Source organism: Chaetodon auriga, chromosome 5, assembly GCF_051107435.1.
Source record: "Chaetodon auriga isolate fChaAug3 chromosome 5, fChaAug3.hap1, whole genome shotgun sequence".
NCBI classification, from domain to species: Eukaryota; Metazoa; Chordata; class Actinopteri; order Chaetodontiformes; family Chaetodontidae; genus Chaetodon; species Chaetodon auriga.
The window spans coordinates 4,255,596-4,279,666 of NC_135078.1; the positions used below are offsets into that span (position 1 = coordinate 4,255,596).

Below are 24,071 nucleotides of genomic sequence, written 5' to 3' on the forward strand. Positions count from 1 at the left end.
AGCCTAAACTTCAGCTCATGTGAGATGCAAACTCCTCTCTGGTGTCAGTCTGTGCTTTTTATGCCAGCCATTCATCTCAACCACCTCCCTACAACCTCTGTGCAGCACATGGAGGTGAACTTCATGGAATAGAAAAACCTTTGCTAGTGAGCATAATCCCAGCAGCAGTCATGTTTCCTTCAAAACGTACCAAGCTAAACCGACCATGACAGTAGTTATATCTGTCACCCCAGGTTGGCTCAGTGTTGCTGTGACTTGTGTTCTGTCTGAATCTACTGTATGTGCTCATTGATTTCTTTTCCTGTAGGACTCTAAGATGGGCTTTGGCATCGCTGTGTCAGGTGGGCGTGACAACCCCAACGTGGACAACGGTGAGACGTCAATCATCGTGTCAGATGTGCTGCAGGGAGGACCAGCAGATGGATTACTCTTGTAAGTCTGTCAAAAAGTGACCAAAGTCCTCCTCAGTGGAAAATGCTTCAATGGACTGCTGCTGTGTAAGATTGTTGGGGCTTTTTTGCCTGTATTGGACAGTTTGACAGAGAGTTCTTTCTGTAACTTGTATAAAGGGCTGCAAGAACACAAAAAATGGCTCTAAATGTACCCCAGCAGCTCATGCCGCATGAGCTAATTGTTTCATAGTAAAAGAATTGTACAAACGGTACAATGCTTGCTGACAAGCCATTAATCAACCTATAGTAAAGAAATTTTTTCTGAGGTCAAGCTTAGTAGAATTACGCACAAAGAGGGACTTAGCTCTTTGTGAGACATTTTGACTGTAGACTTTCTGATTTTTATTTTGTTCTCACAATTCTCCTGTTTCTTTCTGCTTTTTTTCTAGTGAGAATGACCGCGTCATTCAGGTCAACTCCATCCCCATGGACAATGTGCCTCATTCCTTTGCTGTGCAGTCCCTCCGTAAATGTGGCAAAGTGGCCAAAATAGTGAGTATGAACCACACAAAGAACTCTTGCAGAGTTAAGACAACGTTTGTGGACGCTCACAGCTCTGATGCTCATACTTGTCACACTGTTGAAAGGCAAGGAAGCTAAAACATGGTGGTTCCTCAGGGGGCCTTGGATGGGACAGGAACCATCTGCAACAGAACCTTTAAGTGAAGTCACACTCAGAAATGCACAGTGTCAGTCAATGTGTTTCATTTTGTGAAACAGTGAATCAGAATGTTTGTACCACACCGATCTTCCTCTTCAACATTGCCTTCATCAGGACTTCCAGGAAAGCTGTTATAGGCCTTTACTGTGTAGATAAAACCTCATTTGTGTCGTGCACATGGTACAAAAAAATTCTTCTGTCTTCAAGATTTGTGCATTTTAATTTTATTATTGGGCATTTTCAATAATGTCTCACCACATGAAAGCGAGGTGATATCTACATGAATGAAACGTATTTTCAGAGATAGGCAATAACCATGTAAATGACTATATTAATAAATATCATAACTCAACTTAAAGAAATTCACTATGAAGGAGTTTTGTGGTTGAAAAAAAGTTTCTGGGTAGTTGAAGTTGTTTACTGTCTTAGAATGAGCAGCTGCTGGTTTTCACCCACCACCTCATTTCCTATAGTGGAATCTCCAGCCTGCGTTCCCCTCAATAGAATTGGTCATGTTTGCAGATTTTGATTATTAACCAATGAGAATGAATCCTATGTGTAGTGTACAGTTAGTTCTGAAATTCATTAAAAATTAAGTGTTCTTGTTGGAACACCAAGAAACCCCTATAGAGTTACTTTAGAAGCTTTCATCCAATGGGAGCTTAGCTTAATACCATTGATTTCCTGCCACATGGGAGGTAGCAGTCCCAAACATTAAATAATCTTATTTCTTTCACAAGGTTGATGTGATTGTAAGCTTGTGAGCTTGGCTACCGTGTGAATTACTCCGTTTAAGGGGTCAGTATACTTGTTTGGAAAGGATGGAGTGGACCGCAGGCTGTGGTCGGTAGAGACCAAGCAGATGAAAGGTCTGAGGGAGATCACTGAGTCATCACTGCAGCTCTGCAAGCACAACAAACACACTACAGAGAGATGACACACCTCCAGCACCAAACACTGTGTGTATGTGTCTTATGACTGGGGTCAGTGCTGTGATACTGTTTACAGCCCCCCCAAGACACACACACACAAAGGGCCAATTCAGGGTGATGATGACTCATTTAGGTGTTGCAATCACATATATAAATAAAAGACTTTATGGCACAGTTTGTAACAGTTGAGTAATTGATCTGCATTTTGTTCACACTTTTGAGCAGCGCCACATAGACTGTTTTCAGTTTATCATTTGGAGCAGAGCTGACGTTTCCCTGGAAGCAAATCTCCAAACCAAATTTCCTGTGCTTAATCAAGTCTGTCAGCAGGATCACTGCAAGGAGTTCATCGATCATGTCAGGAGCCAGACTGTTGCTTTTGTCATAACGGTAATTGCGTTGTTTTGCACATGTATGCGTACTCAGAGTTGATGAATTGAAGGCACCATTTTTAGTCAGCTGACTACACATTATGTGTAGATGATCAGTTTTAATTGGCCAGATAATTGTCAAGAGTTTCAGTCTCTCCTGACATGTAAATTCAACATAATTTACCCTTCAAAGCATATTTGGGATGCTGCAGAATAAAGGTTGTATGTTGAATCGAAACATTTCACATGTACTAAATAACGATGTGGTGGGATGTATTTTAACATATGAGGTAATCTATATTTTAGGTTTCTGAAGGGAGTTAGTGTGACCTCTGTGAGACAGCCTGGAACTTATGACAAGTTTCTGTTGTTAAAGAAAAAAATCCAGTGTTCTTTGAATTGCTGGTGATGAGAGCACTTTTCAAGGCTCGCATGGTGAGCTGGCACCGGAGAGGAGTACAGACGAGCAGCACTCACTGTCTGCTATACTGTAGCGCTGTACATCTACATCAACCATCAACGGATAGTGTGTGTGTGTGTGTGTGTGTGTGTGTGTGTGTGGGTGTGTGGGTGGGTCGGGGGTGGTCATCTCCTCCTGAGTAGCGTCTCAGGTTTTCTGCCTGGCTGCCTCTCACGCTGCTGCGGCTCTAAAAGTAGCAGCAGTTCTGTCCTGCGTGCACACTGGAGTAATCTCACTGCTCCACACAGTTAAATATAAAAGCCTGACATGTCGAGGGACTCTGATTTGCTGCTTTGAATCACCACTTTCACGACATCCAGCTGTATCTCTGCTCTCTCTCCTGTCTGAGAGTGAGACATAGAAGCCATTTAGTTTAAAGCCAAGTTTCTTTTTTTGTCTTTCTTTTAGAGTTTTTTCAGTCTTGTTGAACAAACAGGTCAGTCAACAGATAAAGTCTGTCTGTGCGCTTTGTCCTTTTTTTGCGATGTTTGATTTGGAACAGAACAAACTGTCATGGTAACTCCTAATTGGCACAGCGGTGATAAAATGTGTCTGCTCATAGTGTCCCTCAGGAACAACCACAACATCATTTCAAGTTTGAATAAAAAACTAAAGAAGACTAAAGTACACACACCACAGTTACAATCATTAACTGATGGTGTGCAAAATGGTAATATAAGACTGAGATTACTTGGTCTTCAGCGTGCTTTTGGTCTCAAGCCAAAAGCCTTAGACTGGAACAACGGCTCTCTTCTTTTCTGGAGTAACCTTAGATTTAAGTGAAACGAAAGTGGGAAGTTTTTTGACTGGTAGACCGTAAGTCATTCTTTTACAGACTGTGGGTGTCCTTAAAAGTTTTGCTATTTAAAGGCTCAGGAAACTCCAAATTGTGAATTTGTAGCATAAGTGTTAGTTATGTTGTCTTGCCATCAACTCTTTGAAATGTCACCAATTGCTGTTTCTTCTAGGCTCTTTCTTTACCAAAAACCCTTCTTTATTTTCTGGTTCAGACGTTTGTTTGGTTTTAGAGGAAAATGTTACATGTGACTGACACTTCCCAGTTTAGCTAGTGTTGACAGAGGACGACTTGTCCACTTGTGTCAGGTGTTGGACAGTGTAGGACTATTACAGCCTTTTGCAGGATTTTTGACCATCTCAAATCTTCAGAGTTTATTCCAAGTGAAAAGGAAAAAGGTTTGAGTTTAGCTCAAGCTTCCAGTGGAGCTGGACACAAAACGAGCTGAGCTGTGGAGTGTTTAGTTCAGGAGGAGCTAGGACTGTTAAACTGCAGCGATGCACACAGTATGTTTGTTGCATGCACATGTTTTACTGTTCCAGCTTTTGGAGCATGTGCATTGTGTAGTGTCTATGTATTGATATTGGTTATTGATACTCGGGTGTCTTTATATTTGGGTTATTGATACTCTGTCAGTTTTCAGCACAGTCTGTTCTAATATACAGTTTAGGGCTTTGAGCTTCCTCTGTTACTCATCATGATCATGGTCCAAATGCAAACTTGAACTCCAGGATTACTTTAACAACATCTGCTCTTAAATAATTAGTAGTTTTAAATACCTTTGGTTATATAAAATGTCATGAAATGAACACATTTGGAAAACTGTGGGTGGTGTTAGTTAGGGGCACTTGAGCTCATCTGTGTGTGGGGATAGATAAGACAAGAAAAGTTGGGAATTACTGATCTGAAGGATTTTAATCTAAGGGCTTTTTGTTGTTTTTATCTTTCTCTGTCAGACGGTTAAGAGACCTCGTAAGGTAGCAGTCCACTCATTTAAGCAGCCCCCCTCCCCAGGCGCAGACAGTCGGGAATATGCTCCCTCCACCCACTACTACGATGCCGACAATGACAATGGCTGGTACCGTAATGAAGGCCGGGACCACACCTCTGACAGCAAAGGATACCTGGACCCTGAGTACAGGGGAGGGCGGGACTACAACCAGAGAGGACGGAGCCGTGGAAGGAGCCAAGAGAGATCCTCACCCAGCCCGGACAGATCCAGGAGGGATGGTAGCCGGGGACGAGCCCTGGACACCAGCGCTGAACGTCAGAGATACCACAGCCGAGGACGCAGCCCCGGGGACAGCTACCGCATGGAGGACAAGTACGAGCGAGGAGAAGGAGGAGGAGGAAGAGGAGGGAGATATAAGAGCAGGGACCACCTTAATGAAAACCCTCCATCCCCAGAACCTTCCAGAGAGCTGGAGCCACTGGAGAAGCCTGTCAACGTCCTGCTGGTGAAGAATAGACCCAACGAAGGTAAAGCACAGTCACTACCTGCCATGTCTGTCCATTTAACTGACGGAGGGTCACGTTTTATGTTTTGAGATGATTTTCATTTTTAAATAAGAATATTTATTCCATTCTCTTCACTCTTGATGCCCACCCAGTGTGTAGAATGACTGGAAAAATAGCTGGTCAGGGATGGTGGTGGTCTGTATAAGGCTTTTGTTATAAGTGTGTAGTTTGGTGGTAGGGGTTCTGTGGTAGTTTTTGAGGTCTTGGTAGCTTCATTATGATGTTTTTTGGGGAGATGTGTCGAGCTTTTAGCCATGCTAGCAGTGTAGCCCCATTGATGCACTCTTTCATCTTTCAGGTGTCATGGGATTGATTGCCATGAACTTTAATATAGACATCCATGGTCCACAGAGGACGAATACCAATGACTTTGGTGATCCTCTGACTTTTCCTCTAGTGCCACCAGCTCTAGGATAGATTGCCTTGAAATTTGGTTCAAACATGCTGCAATATGGCCTGCGCATGTGCTTGGAAATGTTATTATTTTCTTTGAATCCAAGCAAAGTTGCACACAGCAGAGGTTTGTCTAATTTTAGTGCAAGCACAAACAAGTGTGATTGGCCTCCTCTTCCTCACCATCACCAGCAGAGTTTCCTCGAACATGACTCATTTGTCTTTCACTGTTATCCCACTGTTCTCTCGCTCTCTTATTTGCTTCTTTCCATTTTGACTCTGCACAGTTCATCACATGGTGTAACACAGTCTCGTCATTTTTTATTGCAGCTTAGATAATGTTTTTTTACAACGGCACCTTGATCTGAAGTTAGAGTGTAAAGTCACAACTAACGTCTGCATTGTAACACTACAGACTAGTGACCTAGAACACATTTTTTATCTGAAGATGTAATGTGTAAAGTGTGAACTAGCTAACATATGATACAACAGTCGAACATCAACATCACGTCTCAATATCAAGGAGCACTGCACTCCCCTCCTTGTCAGTCCCAGTAGGGGCTGCAGTAACCGTGGTCTCAGGAAGTTTTTGTGTGTTTTTGTAGAGTATGGTCTACGTCTCGGGAGTCAGATCTTCATCAAACAGATGACCAGCACAGGCCTGGCTGCCAAGGACGGGAACCTGCAGGAGGGAGACATCATTCTCAAGGTGCCCACATTTATTCACAATGCAGTCACACAATCACATCCATCACAGATTGGTCATCTGCGCAGTGGTTCTCAAGATACTGGGACCCTCCAAAGATTCTTAAGATATGAGGGATCACTACATGGTAAAAGGAATGTAAAAGAAAAACATACCTTTATTATGTTGATTTTATTATGTTAATGTTTAGAATGAAATGCTGGATACTGTCACATATTTGGGCCTTCAAAAACCTTTCAAAGGCAACAATCTGAGCAAGAAAGTTGAGCAGTTCATGTCCACACCAAAGCCATGACCTGTGATGACGGGCCATTAGTAGACGTTGATTTAAGAGCTCACAATCCAAAAAGACTGGGAGTCACTGATCCTCAGATCTTATGTAAACAGTCACATGTGTGTCGTGTAGGCCACCTCTGTGTATTTTGTTTGTAGGTCAAGAGGAGGTAAGCTCATTCTGGTTTGGTGTTTGTCATCTTGCCTGTAACTTATTATGACAAGTTAGCCTACTTTTTCTTCTTTCCTATCTAGAGGTATTCGAGCACCCTCGTCTTGTGCTGGCTCACTCACCAGCCACACTGATTGTCTTAAACAGCTGGCTGTGCTGTTTAATTCCTCCTGTCACTATATCTTCTATACAATTCAGGCCTATACTAGACCTAACAAGGTTAAACAAGTATCTAAAAGTCCTCCCATTTTGGATGCTTTGTACAAAGTCCTTCAAACATCACTCCAGGAGAGTGGTTCACCACCATAGATCTCAAGAACACCAACTTTCATGTTTTCATGTATATCAGTTTGCTGTCCTTCCGTTTGGCGTGTCCCTGGCTCCTCAGTTTTTGATCCATGAGGGCAGCCTTAACATCACTGTGTTTGAGGGGAGTAAAGATTCTCCCTTAACTTGTGAAATGGCTTAAGATCCTAACTCAAATTGAGGCACTAGTCATGCCTGTGAATTGGAAGAAGGGCTTGTTTTGTCAAACCATGCATCTAACTAGGGGCAAGTTTGACTGTCCAGACATGGCTCAGGTTGCTGGGGATGCAGCCTCAGCAACCACACTCCTGGGGCTGCTGCATGTGTGCCCTCCGCAGAAGTGGGCCAGCAGCCTCCTCATGGATCCTCATTTACACAGGAGTGACTCAAAAGTGCATTGTTCACTCCCGTTGGTGGGGAGACAGCAGTCTTTTGCTGCATAGTGTTCCTCTGAGCTCAGTACCAGTGAGGCAAGAGGTGGTGACAACAGATATCTCACCTCATGGTCAGGGGGCGTTGCAGTCAGTCAGTCCAGGGGGTTTGCAGCCTTCAGTGGGGATGGAAGCACATGAGTGTCCTAGAACTCCCTTTCTAAAGGCCAAGAATGTGTTCATTCAGACAGCCAACACTAAGCTGTAACCAAAGTCCCTAAGGGACGGGAAAGGGAAATTTACAGTGGAATTGGACTCATCTATGATTGGCCTCCTTCACGGTGATGCATCTCCAGGAGGCCCAATTTGCTATGTCCAGCCAGACATTGAAGCAACACAGAACTTTAAGTGCTCAGAGCAGCTGTTTGTCTGCTACAACGGAAAGAATGGACATGCACTGTCTGATCAAAGACTCTCCCAGTGGGTTATTAAGACAATAAGGCTTAGACAAACCTGCCCTCTCAGACGTTACCATTCCAGGGATGTGTCCACATCCTGGGCAGCAATAAGGCGGAGTATTGTGATTTCTGAGGCAGTGTCTTGGAAAGCACCTTGCATTTTCTCAAGGTGTCATCACCTTAATGTTGCTTTAGGGTCTACACTGGTATCAGCTATTCTGCCATTGGCTTCTGCAGTTAACCAATAGGTGGGTGCGTGTTCCTTGTGACATTACTGGCATGAATCTTCCACTTATACTATCACAGGCAGTCAGGAAGGAGTGAGACAGAATGGAAGTTATAGAGGTAACTATGGTTCTGTGAATTCCTGGATGACTGCTAGTCATGCCAGTCACGCAGAACCTTTTAGAGCATGAAGAATCTGAGAGGCCGGATGGAGGCTACCACAGTGTATTGATAGCTGCGACGCACACATGACTTTGTTTATGTTAGATATTTATAGATACTGACAGTCATCCAGTTTAACCATCAGTAACCGCAATAACCATCAGTTACATAACAGTAAACAATACTGTATATGCTATATACTGCTATATACCAAGATACAAATATAAGATATATACAGAGCCACAGCCTCTTTTATGATGTGAAAAGATACAAAGCTCACGTGTGTCCGTGTGTCTGCAGATCAATGGGACAGTGACAGAGAACCTCTCTCTGCACGATGCTGGGAAGCTGATAGAAAAGTCGAGAGGGAAGCTGCAGCTGGTGGTCCAGAGAGACCGCCGCCAGATCCTCGTCCGCATCCCCCCTCTCGCAGACTCTGATTCTGATAATGACGGTGAGTCCCTGAATGCATGCTCTAAGGAACAGGGTTAGTGTTAAACCACAGGGAGGTTTGAAGTGGTTATCATGTGGTGTAGGCGGGACTGCTATGTACAGTGTCTCCCACAGCTCTGACGTAAAGGTGTTATGGTACTCTGGCCTGTTGATGGTTGTTTGTCATCAGACAGATGACAATAAATGGTCTGTTTATGACCTTTAATAGAATATTTAGATTGTATTTCAGAATGTTTGTCTGAATTACTCTTGTCTATCTATTCTTAATCTTTTATTTGCATAATCAGAGCTCTACAGCAACTTCAGAGTGTCCAAAATGTTCATTCAAATTCAATTCAATCAATGTGATCATTAATATCTGACCTCATATTACACAATATACATGCACTGCTGCATGTTGATCCAACCAGACGAACTTAGTAAAGCCTGTTTGTGGGAAGCACTGTATGCTGTATGAGACTTTTTTTTGTTTTGTTTTTTTTACAGATTTGTAGCCATATTTGTAACTCCATCAAACTTCAATGTAAGTCCACACCAGGGGAAGTTGTTTTAAATGGATAGGTTTGTTTTTTTGTGGGGTTGTATTAGGTACTTAACCACAGTCAGAGTATGACCTACAGTAGATGACAGCCAACATGCCCCCAATTTAGAGAAGCAGACAGGACTACAGCACAGAAGCTATGGAGGGGGCAGCAACGACACATATTTTGGCCGCCTAAAAAAAGACCCACCTAAAAAAATCAGTGTGAGTTTAAGTGTACGTTTTATTTAGAATATTTTCACTGCTTGACCTTGCTGTCAGATGGGAAACTGAAGCCATTTTATTGCTCTCTCCAAAGCCACCAGACCAGTAATTTTACCTCACAGAACATGGGACTAGCTGGACTGTTGCTGCTTTGAATCCTATCCAAATGAATTCAAAGTAACCCTTTGAAACACTGAAGTCATATTGTGTGAGGTAAAATGACTGCATTGTCAAAGGAGTGTGGTGGCTTTGAAGAGAGCATTGATGAGTGTAACGGCTTCAGTTTCCTGTTAGAAAGGGCTGTCTGTCAGCAAGCAGTGAAAATACTCTAAATACAGTCTACATATAAACATTGATTTTTTTTTAGGTGGCTAAAATGCATTTTACTGCTGCCCCAAGTCTACAGTAGTACATTGCTTATCTTCCTACACAGTACTCGTGCTGTTTCTCCAAAGTGGAGGCATGCTGACTGCCATCGACTGTAGGTAATACACTTACTAATGGAAAGCACGTCATACAACCCCACTTCAGAAAACCCGCACTAACTCTTTAAAGCTGAGATTAGAGTTAGGATTGGTCATTCAGCTGTAAGAGTTGACATGCTTTGTTAAACTGTATCAGGTACTCATATTGTGAAAACATACAGTCTATAGTAAGCACTATTTTTGGTCCTCTGTTAGCATAAAACTGACAGATGACCAAAGAGCCCAATCAGATCTGCTCCATGTTGTGGAGGTTGAAGTGTGCCACCAGAATAATTCAAGGTCAATAGGGAAATAGAATTTATTTCTCAAGCTTACAATATAGAGACAGTTTATATTGTGATTGCTTAAACAAAACAGTAATAAAATCATATTTAAATATGCCAGTTCTTAAATTCAGCTTGTCATTGTGCTGAGTTGAAAGAATATTTTTATGAGCTCATAGGATAGACGTTCAACAACATTTGATGCAACATTCTATGAAAACCATCATAGAAATAAACACAATTAAAAAGACAATTGGCTAAAAACAGCGTGCATGCCAAAGGTTTACCACTGAGTCACAAAGCCTCAGGGAGGGTTCTTCTTCTGAACCACTTGGGTTTAAAACAGTTGTTTGAACTTTCTCCCAGAGGGTATTTCTTCAGAGTGGAGCTGCTGGTTGGGAATCACCATCACTATCAGTGATCACGGCCTTTGACGAAGTCACATTTTTTAAATTAAAGAGAGTGATGGAGGGAGTGGCCACTCATTTTAAAAGCAGACTGAACTATTTTTTCTAATGCATTCTTCTCAGCAGTAGTCAGGCAACCAAACTAAACTGTGGTAGTTGTGAATGTTAACATACCTTCCACAATTGTGCTAAACTGGACCATAGTGTCCCCTGAAATTTGGTTTTTGACTTGAAAAAAGTCAAATCTCTGATGAGCCAAGATTTAACAATGCTCTCTGATCTATTTCAGGTTTGCAGAGATTATAGCGCCAAGAAATCCAACTATTGTCAGTTTGTTTTCTCTCACCTGAGTCTATGATCTTTTGTTCAGTTTCTCTAGTGTTAAAATTGTTACCTCTGCACCACTCCACACTATTAGATCCCCCCTCCTACATGATTTTACAGTTCCTGTTACATTAACTAATAAAAACATACATGAAGGGAGAATAATGAAAAGGTGATAGTGGTTAATGTTAATATGCTTATTTTATTACTGCTTTATTGTTTCTTGTAATTACATAATTGAAATACAAATGAAACTACTTTAGAAATGTATGATGACATAATTGATTTGAATTAACCAAAGTTAATAATTATTCCCCGTGACACACTTGAGCCTCCATACGAAACACATTATCGTGACTGGAAGGATTTATGATTAAAGCGTCCATTGGCATTATTTCAACTGTTTGCTCCATACATAGAGATACAATCATGTTTAAATATGCATAACAGGTTAAAAATATCCAGCCTCCTGGCTGCTAAAAATACCACCTGAAACTAAGCAGTCTTGAGTTTCTGCTCGCAGCTGCTCAGCTACTGCATATCACTCAAAAAAGAGAGAGGTCACCAGCAGGCCAGGATTTAATCAGGCCCTCACTGAGGGCTGTAATGTTTTTTTAGGAAAAAGCTCCAGCCCCTTTTGTTGAAATCTGACTAAACGCTGAACTGATTGATTTGAAAGTGCTCATCTTGACAAGCAGAAGCGATCCCTGTAATCGCTCAAAAGTGCAATCTTTGTCTGTGTTTTCTCTTCCAGATAATATGTCATACTTTTAGATGAAGGACCACCCAAGACACAGCATGTGTAACAATCTGTTGCCTTTCTCTAAGCTGTAAAACGGCTGTGACGCAACCTGACTAAGTTGTAAAGCTTTCACACCTTTTGCACTTCTCTTTATACTGCTCTAAATCTTTTAACTTTTTAATACATGATCCATTTTCCTGAATAAATAAACACATTTTAATCACTATGCACTTTGAATTGTGTGATTCATTAAGTATAGAAGTTGAATAATGCCAGTGGAAGAAGGCTGTAAGCTGTCTTCAGATAAATGTCATTTATTTAAGAATAATGTCTGAATATTGAATCATGATGTTGCAAAGGGTGATGATTTATTTTTGTGAATACAGAATGTTGCATGACAAAGCGTGGCTCATAAAGTGGGTAAGATGTTTGTTGAATTTTCAGTGTAATAACATATTAATGATTTGTCCTAACAGTGTAGCAACTCGCCGTTGTCTGTCCAGGTGGTATATCTGAACTCCTGTCACCTTCCTGTTTTCTCTCGCTGCATTTCCATTTCCCACAAACATTCTCATATCACGCTCACACATCTCACTGCACTGACAGGCTCACTATAATTCACTGACGTCTGAATCCTGGAGCCTGGAGAGTCTTTACAGATCCTGCTGCTGGCTGGGGTTGTTAGAATGTGTGTGGAGCACTGCAGATGTGCTGTTTGAAAAGTCTAGCCCTCATGCTTTTGCATAGAAGGGTCAAAACAGACACATTTATCCTCATCTAACAGACTGCATGGAAAACTGCACTCGGGTAGTCGTTCGTTTTAGCTATCATTTTTAAGGTTTTAATATTTTACATAACTTATGTAGAACTTTGTGGTTTGGAAAGATCTACATTCTATGGGAAACAATGATAATGTTCATAGATCCAACACATATCAAGCAACCACTTATTTAAGTTTTTAGATTCAGGAACTGGTTGATCGTTACGAACTGAAGTTTTGCCTCAGTTGTTGCTGTTTCCAGAAGTATTTCCTTGAACTGTTTAAATCTTAATGACTGGAAAAACTGACAGACATTCATTTTAAACCAAATGAATATTCATTTATTATAGGAAATGTTAGCCTCCATATTTATTGAATTGTTTGCTGGTCTGTAATTAGCAGCTGTAAGGAATGACACATTCCTTACCAATATCACAAACACAGTTGTCATAAACTGACTCAGTTGTTTTGTTTGTTTGCCAACATTAGCCACATTAGCCATATTCAACAATTACATAGACTGGTTTTAAAGCTATGTGCTAACCTGACACCATGTCAGCATCCTGAACATTTGAGAAAAACATGCAGAATTATAGCGTTGTCTTTATCATTTCTGCTCATTTTAAGCAAAAATAAACAAACAAATAAAACAGCACTTCAGGCGCCACACTACAACATGTAGAGTGGAGTGCACTATCCAGTCATGTCAATAAGAAGAAGGTTGTCCTCAGTTAAGTGAAATGCTGTTACAATTTGACCAAGTCATCATGTTGAGCTAAAAATATGAGAACACACATAATGTGATCACTGTCAATTAGCCATGTTATAGATATTACCTTCAACAACATGTGATAATGAAAACATCTCAGCCAAAATACATCAGGTGACAATGAATGTGTCTGATTTTGCCTTCATGTCATGTTACTCAGAATGTGTAATTCTCCAGACAGTGACGGACCCATTCAGCTCTTGACTCCTTTCCATGCCAAAAACTTCTTCTTCTTTTTTTTTTTTTAGGGGTGATTAGGTGTTTCCTCTTAAAGTAAATCTGTCCACTGTCACGTGAACACCCCCACCCAATCCCCACAGTTAGTCCCACATTCTAGATTAGATTGAGTTTATTTAGCACTATTATAGCTATTTGTGTATTTGCTCTCAGACTTGCTACATCACTGCCACACCTAACAGTGGTTTGTTTGTGTGTGTGTGTGTGTGTGTGTGTGTGTGTGTGTGTGTGTGTGTGTGTGTGTGTGTGTGTGTGTGTGTGTGTGCGCGTGTGTGCGCGTGTGTGTGTGTGTGTGTGTTGGTTTGGCAGTCAGAATGTCTGCAGGCTCTGGTGTTTGTTCACCTGGAAATAGATGCCTCTGCCATGCACTACAACACCAACTAACAGCTAAAGCTTTGTTCCTTGTAGTCCCTCGGTGGTGAATCCATGTAAAAAAGACATGAATCACTTAGACTTAAAAAAAGAAGTACTAACACACAGACACAGACTGTGCTGCTCTGGCCATGGATGAATACATAAAGTGCACATTGGAACTGTAGCAGAGATCCATCAAGTGCTTTTGGGAATCTGATAAAGATTACTAGAATTTGTTAGTATGTTCAGATACTTAATCTAAAATATTTTCAAAATATTGACTGAAATTTGTTGCTGTAAGTTTTTTAGTAGACCTAAAAAAAAAAAAAAAGAAAACCTGTCCTGATGATGGCGCTAAGTGAAGGATTTTGGGGAGTCATCAAAAACAAAACCATTGATTCTGTGGGGTCCAGGAATGTTCAGTCTGTCCTGTAGTTGTGAAGATGTCTTGCTGTAGACTCGAGTGTTTGATTGACACACAGATGGATAGACCAGCCCACATCACCATCCTTAGGCCCCGCCTCTAGAGGGCACACAGAGAGAAAACTCAGCCTTTTGATTGGTTCTTTGTGATGGCTTTATCTGAGTTTTTCCACATCAACACAACGTCCAAATTTGGTGCTGTGACAAAAACGTGAATGCCTGATGTTGTTTATGACATATTTGGCCAACACTTGCCCATATGAGGGTGGACATAATATCCTCACATTTCTCTTTTTTTGTCTCTTTCATCCTCTCTCTCTCTCTCTTTTCCATTTCAGTGTTTCATTCTCTCTTGTCAAACTCCGTCAGCTCTGTACAGCCCTGCATGCAGAATGTCTCTCTAACCTTAATCAAACTAATTAACACGTACTAGATTGTACCCAGTGAAACAGCTGTGCCTCTCTGACCTCTAACTGCTGTTAAATTAAAGGTAAAATGATCTGCTCAAAGCCATGAAAGAAAGCAGCAATCCTGTTAAAGTGACAGAGTTGTTGGCTGTTAAAGGGGTTTGTCATGGCGTGTTCTTTTCAGGGAGACCGATTTAACGCACCTGTTCTATTCGCTCTCTTTCATGTGGTTCCCTCGCTTGTCATCTCACACCTGAGTCCTCAAATGGTTCTTTTGTTTCTGGTTTCTTGGTGTATAGCCTTCTGTTAAAGCTTCCATCTTCAGCCTCCCTCACGCTCTTCAGAGCATAGTGCTGAGTGTCACACTCTGACAGATAAAAGCAGCCAAATCAAAGCCTCTGCCACCCATGTTCACTTCAAAGGGGGAAAAAATCAGTGGGACAGAATAAAGGCCAGGCAGCCTCTGTGGATGGAGAGGAGGGCTGCGTGTAAGCACTTTTGACCAGCTTGTTTCTGTGTGGTAAAGCAGTATGGATACTCCCATGAGGCCAGATCTCCCCTCATACTGGTATTCCAGAAGTTGCCACATGGATCCTTAGAAAGCACTTCTTGAAAGACTCCAAACATGAATTACTCTTTGGCCTTACTTGATGTCTTAAAATGTATAGTCCTGAATATATACATTATATCATATACCCATTTTAATAGTTATGGCCAAGAATTTACTGATATCCATCCAAACAGTTTGGTAATTTCTAATGGGGGATGGCCCAATGGAAGCACCTGCCTGCCCCCACACCACCAACCGACACAGACACACCCATGTACACCTCCCAAAAGACATGGTTGCTGGATGCCTTACACCAAACATCTACAGTACAAACTGGATCTGTAGTTATGTTCCCCTAAAATATTGTGATGTAGAGCATTATTTTCAGGAGTAGACATGTTTATAAGAATACTACAGGCAGCAGTGTGTCTCTGTGATGGCCACGCCTCATCTCAGCTCCACATTGCTACTTGTCACTTTGATTGTGAAGGTGACACTAGTTTATAAAATATATAGGCTACAATATAGTATAGAATTGAGTTTTTATGGTATATAGTTTGAGAATATTGTAAATCAGGACAAAACTGATTCTGAGACAAAGATCAGGCACAATTGCACATCTGTCTGCTACTTCAGCACCATGGACAGTGCCACTGATTTATCGAGTCATTCATCACAGTCAGGCTGCTGATATTTTAGCACCATGGTCATAGATTCAAACTTGCACAAACCTAAGTGAGGCAAAGGATCAATGATTCTGGCAGACTGGACTAACAACTTAACAACCCCTCTGCCCTGCACTCTGTCTGGTACTATGGGACAGAGAGGGGGGATGGCAGGTTAACAAGGGGGATGCATGTTGGTCATTTTACCAACAAGGGGGATGCATCCCATCTCATCCCCCCTCAAAACGCCTGCATCCATTCTTTTTCCACCACTTGTCAGGATCTGGGGTTGCGATGACTGCAAGCCCCTTCAGAAATCCTTCCCCTCAGCCACGTCCTCTAGCAGCTTCTGAGCATTGAAAAGTTATCCCTACATGGGACATAATCGCTCTAGTATGTTCTGGATCTACCCAAGAGAAGCATCTAGGACGCATAATACCAAGTTGCGTCAAACCTCCCCAAATGGGTCCTTTCAACACAGAGGGGAAATGATTCTACTCCAAACTCCTTCCAGACATCTGAGCTACTCACCCTGTCAGTATTCTTTAAAGAAAGTGCCTGTCTTCGAATGTCTCAGAGGAGAGACTGTGTGAAAACATACTACGCTGTTATCCCCATATGTACAATTCATCACATCTCATCCCTCTCTATTTTGACAGGCTTTTCCCGCCTTTTAGTGCGGCTACAGCTATAAACACTTTTGCCCTTAGATGTGGTTGGACAACACTTCGTACAAACCAGTTAGTTTCAAGGAAACCTCACCCCTTAAGGATGAGCCCAGGCATCCTGTGAAGGACTGGCACCAACCATTCTTATTTGCAGTCTTATTCTTTTAGTCACGTCCCACAGCTCATTACCACACATGGTCCGTGTATTGTTATTTTGTAATTACATAAAGCATAGCTGTTATTGTTGCTGACCAAGTCCTTTCATGTGCATGTTGTTTTTGGGGGGCAGGGGGATTCTTTTGAAGGCAGTCCCATCATGTGACTTGCAATTCTGACTATGGCCACTCCTTCAGCACACATGCCTTTATCCAGTAGTATTAGTAGTACTGGAATATTGGAATATTTAATAACCTTTATTTACACACAATATGGAAGATGATCTTCAAAGTGCACTGCTATGAATGGAAACCAGTGGCTGTCTGGAAGGTAGGAAAAAAATCTAAAAACTTTGGGTGTTTTCATGCAAATCTGAATAATCAAGCTGCTTTTCTGATTATTTCTGGACTACGAATGTGTTGGAGTAATCGCTGCTTTCCTCTTCAGTACTGAACTGTGGCACCAGATTTTGTCCTCGTAATCTCTAATAACATCCTCAATCTGTCCCAGGAGATAATTAGCTGGTGTCGGGGCTTCCTGATGCAACCATTTTGTACTGGTGGTGGTGGTGGAGGTGGTGGTAGCAGCATGCAGTCTGGACCGGGGGATTCAGCTTGAAAGAGACCTGTGTTTCTAATTGAGATGTGTGTTTGTTTGTCTCTCAGACATGTCAGAGATGGAGTCATACCACTCCTATTCTCCCCCAGAGGAGAGGAGGTCCCGCCAGTCTGACCTGTCCTCCCACTCCTCCAATGAAAGAGACAATCCCAGGTAGGATGGAAGGAAGCTTGAATGGATGAGCTGAAAACAAGAAAATTCTGGAAACATGACTCTCTCTCTCTCTGTGTGTGTGTGTGTGTGTGTGTGTGTGTGTGTGTGTGTGTATAGCAGGGAAGAACCCACGAGGACAGCCAAGATGTCAGCCATGGCCTCCCCATTCAGAATACCTGAAGATCCCCAGGCCTCAGCTGAGGTGGACAAAGGCACACCGCAAATTGAAGAGCCTCCAGGTCAATGCTCACTACACCATCCACCTCCCAGTCCAGTCCAGGGCAGGGTCACAGTCCTCATATTAACAAACACACAACCATAAATTGAGACTGCACTTAAAATCTTAAAACTGCATTAACTGATTTTTTTGGTCACTTCAGGGCAGCAGAAACAAGTTCTAAACACAACATCTGATCTATTATCATATAAAATTCATATGACGAGCATGCAAGCTAACAAACTGGCTACTTACACCCACAGCAACACTAGTGTTTATTTGGAGCTCTGTTCAACCAGTGAATCTAAGTTCCATTGACTCTCCATTTAGCTCTGTTTTTGGTCTCCACCAGCTCCTGTGGCAAATATCTGGCTCTTTAGCTGCTAATGCTTCATTATGATCACCAGCTAGTTGCTAACTGTCTGTCTGCTGTTTCGTGGTGAGCAGGGAGTGTATGGTGTGTGTATCAGTTGATCATAAGCAGCAAACATGTTAAGCTATGTACTACTAGTTCATTATTTGATTATCTCAAAGAAAAACAGATCAGCTGCTCCTCTCTAAACTTTGCCTGACTTTGAATCCTTTGGTAATCTCCAGAGCTTCGTTAGACCTTTACTGATCTACATGTTGCTGGCAGTTGTATCTACTTACGATGTTAATAACACTGTCCCTGATTTTTTTCTACAGCTGCTGTAACAACCACGCCCAAGATTCTCCTCCGACCAAGTCCAGAAGATGAAAAAATATATGGGCGAGTTTTTCTCTTACTCTCTTCACAATTCACTACACTAAAAACCTGTTTTCCTTTCCTCATTTCTATTTCACTCGTAATCACTTGAACATGTATGTACTACGAGAACAGAATATACATGAGAGGCCCTCAAAGAATTATGGTCATCACATTGGCAGCACATAAATCCACCCTTACTCACACTTATTGTGTGAATTCATTTGTTCTCAATTGATGTTGATCTAATTGCAACATACCTGTATGTGATCGGCCTCCCATATACAGAGTCTCTGCCTTTCCATTAAGATGTGGAATGCTCCAAAAACACCTGTTTGGAACATTCCTCAGGTAAACAGGTTCATTGGTAGCAGGTGATAGTATCATGATTGGGTATGAAAGAGGCATCCTGGAAAGGCTCAGTCATTCACAAGCAAGGATGGAGAGAGGTTTTCCACTTTGTGAACACATGATTGTAGAAAGGATGTTAGAACATTGATGCATGAAGCCTTTGTCAGACTGCTGTTTGCTTGCATGTAATTTCATTCAGTTTGTATTCACGTTTTACACATTGTACCAACCTTTTGGGAATCAGGGTTGTAATAATGTCATGTATGCTTCATGTTTGCAGCCCTGAACACATTTGAAACAATAATGATATAGCTTGAGCCTGACCATGGGTGTTTAGTGCTGCAAGAACTGGCTTCAGCTTGAATCACTGTTGTATGGTATGGATGGGAAAAACAGTGACATATCACATTCCATATATTTGTGTGTCTCAAATTGGTCCCAAGTTGGTAGTGAATCGCAGTACAGGATGACATAATGACATGACACATACAGACCTCCTGCACAAGTCCACAGCAGCATATGATGATATCACTTCCAGCACATACCTTTAGAGTGCAAAGGTCAAATCATTACACTTATCAGCAGCAGCTGTGTTCACCCTGCTCTGTGTCCCAATTTCATACCAGGCACCAAGTATACAGGGTGTACTGTACTAATTGCCATACAAGGCTGTTTTAGCAGTTAGTATTAATTGATTCATTTACAAAACATAAATGACATTTCAAAAAGAGATGAGAGGTGCATGTCTCTAAACTGTGGAAGTGAGTGGGTGTGTAGGAAATATGGTGCACGGATGCTGGTGAGGAAAAAAAGTATAAAGGCACCACAGCAAACCAAGCACATGGAGAGAGTCGCTCTGAGAGGACTCAGGTGGCAACTTATGTATTAACTGGGATCACTGGGCCCAGGTGCTCCCAGTCAGCCTAAGTGGACAGCCCCGCCTACCAAAAACCTGAATCTAACGAGGGCAAGCAAGGTTTTTTTTGTTTTTGTTTTTGTTTTAAAGAAAAGGACTAAAATTATTACATCATATTTTACAAACTGATCATATGTTTTGTATGTAAGATGTTAATCTGTAAAATAACTAGTAACTAACATTAACACAACATTATGATGCTGTATTTAGTTGTGTTAATGTTTTGCTGCTGTGAACAGCTCCTTCATGTCCTTTGCACATTGCATTGCTGGTGAATTCAGTACATCAACAGCACAATGAAAAATCTTTTTTTGAGCACGATAAAGTCTTAGTAGTTGACTCTATAGTGGGCAGTAGACTGAGCTTTACTTATGAATCATCATTTTGCACCATCACTGGCATGTGTCAGTTTGCTTACTATAATTTTCACATCTGTCATATGCAAAGCTTTGCATTGTAGAACACTGTGACACATTGTGAACATGCAATGGGCTAATCTTTTTTTCCTTTGTATTTTTTAAAGTTTGTGCATTAATTCCACTCTGAAACTTTCAAATAAACTGTCTGATCGTGCGTATCAGTATAAACTATAGTGTAAAATGGGAGTGATTTCAAATACAGCTCCTATTATGCAGAATGTAAGGGTGCAAGCTTTCATGCCACCTCCAGTTGGTGAATGCTGAGTGACTAAATGATTTGTTGTCTAGTGTTGAGCTACAGTTGTATGATTGACAGCTTGGGGTTAAACATCAGTGTTCATGATCAAAAGAGCTTTAAATGAAGAATCAGTTAACTCAACGATTGACTTCAGTTGAACTGATGCATCCATCTGTTTGTTTGTCAAACTCCTGCATCTACTTTACAGCCTAGTGGGATAAATATATTGGTGTTTTCAGGGAAATTTTGAATGATTGCCTGTCAGTGTGCTATGATGTTGATGTCGAATGAAAAACTGGGTAATGATCAAAATAAATGAGCTACAGTAAGCAAACACAGGTAGAACACAGATATGCATGTATATGTTATACATACTGCCCCATCAAACAGGTAGACTAGGCTGGAGCTGCACTTTAGCATATTATTAATGCAATATCACAAGAAAATGTGAGGAGATATACTGTATGTGTGTGATAACACATTCCACTGGACTTTTAAATGTTTGACATTCGTCAGTCATCATTATATCATGTTATATCATTTGTATCATGTTAGAAAACCTGTTGAAAATTGTTAATAGCAGCATGTATTTTCCCTCCTGCAGGCCAAACACAGTGATGGTGAATTTCCAGAAGGGAGACAGTGTTGGGTTGAGGCTGGCAGGAGGAAATGATGTTGGCATCTTTATTGCTAGTGTTCAAGAGGGCAGTCCTGCTGAGGAAGAGGGCCTGCGTATCGGAGACCAGATCCTAAAGGTAGTCAGTCCAGACAGAACTTATTTACAATTCATAACAAAAATAAGTCCAGAGAACAGTTCAAACTGTGACTTCTGTGATTGCATGTTTACAGAAAATTTGTTTTGTATATTATATTAATAGCAAACAAGTGGTGATTATTGTATACTTTGTTTGTGTCTTTAAGGTGAACAATGTTGACTTTCAAGGTGTAGTGAGAGAGGAAGCAGTGCTCTTCCTGTTGGAGATTCCTAAAGGAGAAGTTGTCACCATTCTGGCCCAGAGCAAACCTGACGGTAAAACATTCCCTCCAGAAGCACCGAAAAACACAGAAGCATAGTCATAGTCTCATTTCTTCCATTTATAAGTCCTATGTCAAGAACACAGTCAACTTTGACCAATGATACTTTTCTTTACCTATAAATGGAACAGCGTGGCATTCAGTACCATCATCTGGCCCAATTTTCCATTTCTATGCGAAAAAAAAGGTAATAATCTCTGTCTATAAATCAGATCACGCTCCTCAGATGAATCCTTTTGATTTGTGTAACCCTACCCTATTTTTCCTCGAGTATCACCCTCACTACCAACTTTACACGTTTTTACAATTTGAACTCATCTGCTGGGAAATGGTGACATGTTCCTCTGTTACCATGAGCACACACAGTGTAGTTTATTTTGACTCAATCTCACACACACCAGCCTACTGGAAATACTCACTACGGCATAAATGTGGATTCTTCCACTGCTGAATTTAGTCCCCAACAAATGGCAGCAAATTAAATTACTGAGAAACTATATATCTGTTAGGAGTTTTTAAAGATTTACACCTCCAAGAGGAAGCGATGGGCTTGGAGCTGAGAACCGCAGACAGGGTGGGGAAGTCAGAAAATATTTATAGGCAGACTAACACACTGGTTTGTGGCTTTTTATGGACTTTTTGACAAGAACCAAAACATAAAGAAGTAAGACCATCCTTTAAGTATGACATGACATAGCTTGAACCTGTACATGATGTTCCAGCAGTGATCGAATGCGCTGTGACTAAACATGCTAGATTGATGGAAAGTGTTAATTGAAGCAGTTTTAATAGAGTAAGTTGTAGGCTTGTCAGAACACAGTGTACTTTACCACAATGCTCTGCCAGCTGTCACACTCACACCTCAGGACCACAGTCTCTCTCTCTCTCTCTCTCTCTCTCTCTCTCTCTCTCTCTCTCTCTCTCTCACCGTCTCTCTCTATCTCTGATGATGTTTCCATTTAATGAGGGAGGTACCAGCTTGGTCCCCCAAGGCTTTTAGACCAGATCGGGCTAGTTTTGGTTCAACCAACCGTGACACACATGAGCACATGCACCCACACAGATCCGCTCAAGAACACATCGGGTGAGAGAGAGCGACACACACTGTGTTATGTAATGAGCACATTGGCCCCTTGAGCTTGTGGCTCTGAAAAAATGGGCTTTGGCCTTTTATTGAAAAAGTCAATTTATGAAGCAAAGCACGTCACACAATGAAGCAGAGCACTGACCTGTCATGAAAACTGCATGACTCTTCACTACGCAGCACCGTGGAGAGGACAGCTAAGGTCGTCACATAGAGCTTGCAGGTCCTCACGTTAAAGTGGTAGTGGTTGAGATTGGAAAGGTCAGGGAGGCAGCTGTAAGGTATGTTTTATATTGGAATGGATTTTGGATGATTTTCAGGTGAGAGTTACATGTCAGAAACAAATACAATCCATACCAGGTCCTCACAAGTACAGTAAGACAAATATATTTACATGTGTACTGTACTTGTTCTGCAGCTTCAACAGCTGTTTGTAAGTTCAAGCTTGGTTTGGTTACAATGGAATGTCTTAAACAGAGATTTACTCATCATTAAAATAAAGGTGTGGCACCGCACAAACTAGTTCCTATGTAGAGTAAGTTACGTTTATTTATATAGCACCTTTGTAGAACATACTTGACAAAGTGCACATGTAATGCAGACACAATATAAAAAATAACAAAAAAAAAAAAAAAAAAGGGCAACAGCTCCACAGTTTAGGAGCCACTCCTTTGGGTTTGGACTCCTTTTAGCTTGAGGTGAGGAACAGCCAACAAAACCTGATCAGAGGACCCCATGGTAGTTTTCTAGAACCTGATATAAGATTTTACAATGCTCTGGGGGTCAAAGGAAATGAGCAATTGGGGCTCATCTGCAGAGTGGTGACAACATATACATTTAAAACCACTAATTATATGTGCAAAGGAAAGCAAATACACTGTGAACAAAACAGGACTCAGGACAGAACCCTGGAGCACACCACACATTGTTACAAATATTTACACAGATCGACTGCCGGGTGGAACTGTTCAATTAACCTAATAGTAGTTTGCTGTTTATATGTATGAAGCATGCCACTATCTCTGGTCCTGTCCCTACTTGACTGTGATGAGTTCCTGAATAGTCTGGCACATAACCTCCCATAAAACCACAACATGTTGTTTTTATACTTTGGCATTTGTATGGATTATGTTGGGTTGATCAGTGAGCTTTACAGGTGTTGGTATTTGGATTTTCAGGCTAGCTGTTTGTCACTGTTTCCAATTTATGTCTAAGATGACTGGCTGCAGGCTGTAGCTTCATATTTACTGTAAAATAATGACAGGTAGCAATGGTCTTATTTAACTCCCAGCAAGAAAGTGATTGAGCATAAAAAGTGCTGACCTGTGTACGATTGAATTGTACAAGCCGATTTAAATAACTTACAAATGCCTGGAGCAACCCAATCCTGGTCTATGATAAAACATAATGGAAATCTTTAGCTAAAACGGGTGTTTCAATAAAGAGTGCTTTGCCAAAACACTTTTTAGACGATTGTTAAAATGTATATTAGCACAACAACTCATAATATATGTCTCCTTTTTCTTTAAATTTTCTATTTTTTTACTGCCACTACTCACATTAGTTTACTGGTTTTGAAGGTTTTTTGAGGAACGCTGAACTCAAAGAAGGTTATACAAGACAAACCCTGTGTGTTCTATATTTTATCA

At 41.3% G+C, this 24,071-nt stretch overlaps 1 protein-coding gene across 9 annotated transcripts in view; it reads left to right on the forward strand.

Annotated features, from left to right (window-relative positions):
• The window catches only part of tjp2b (tight junction protein 2b (zona occludens 2)), a 108,390-nt gene that overhangs the window by 64,266 nt on the left and 20,053 nt on the right, over positions 1-24,071 (forward strand). For 3 of the 9 annotated variants that reach the window (XM_076731855.1, XM_076731856.1, XM_076731854.1), the window contains exons 3-12: positions 308-432; positions 842-944; positions 4,629-5,151; positions 6,189-6,292; positions 8,557-8,710; positions 17,330-17,435; positions 17,553-17,674; positions 18,340-18,403; positions 20,908-21,058; positions 21,225-21,333. In XM_076731855.1, coding sequence (XP_076587970.1) covers positions 308-432; positions 842-944; positions 4,629-5,151; positions 6,189-6,292; positions 8,557-8,710; positions 17,330-17,435; positions 17,553-17,674; positions 18,340-18,403; positions 20,908-21,058; positions 21,225-21,333 — 1,561 coding nt within the window. Of the gene's footprint in view, positions 1-307; positions 433-841; positions 945-4,628; positions 5,152-6,188; positions 6,293-8,556; positions 8,711-9,195; positions 9,233-11,687; positions 11,900-17,329; positions 17,436-17,552; positions 17,675-18,339; positions 18,404-20,907; positions 21,059-21,224; positions 21,334-24,071 lie in introns of those variants that run through there. The other 6 variants (XM_076731859.1, XM_076731860.1, XM_076731857.1 and 3 more) reach the window with 3 other exon arrangements.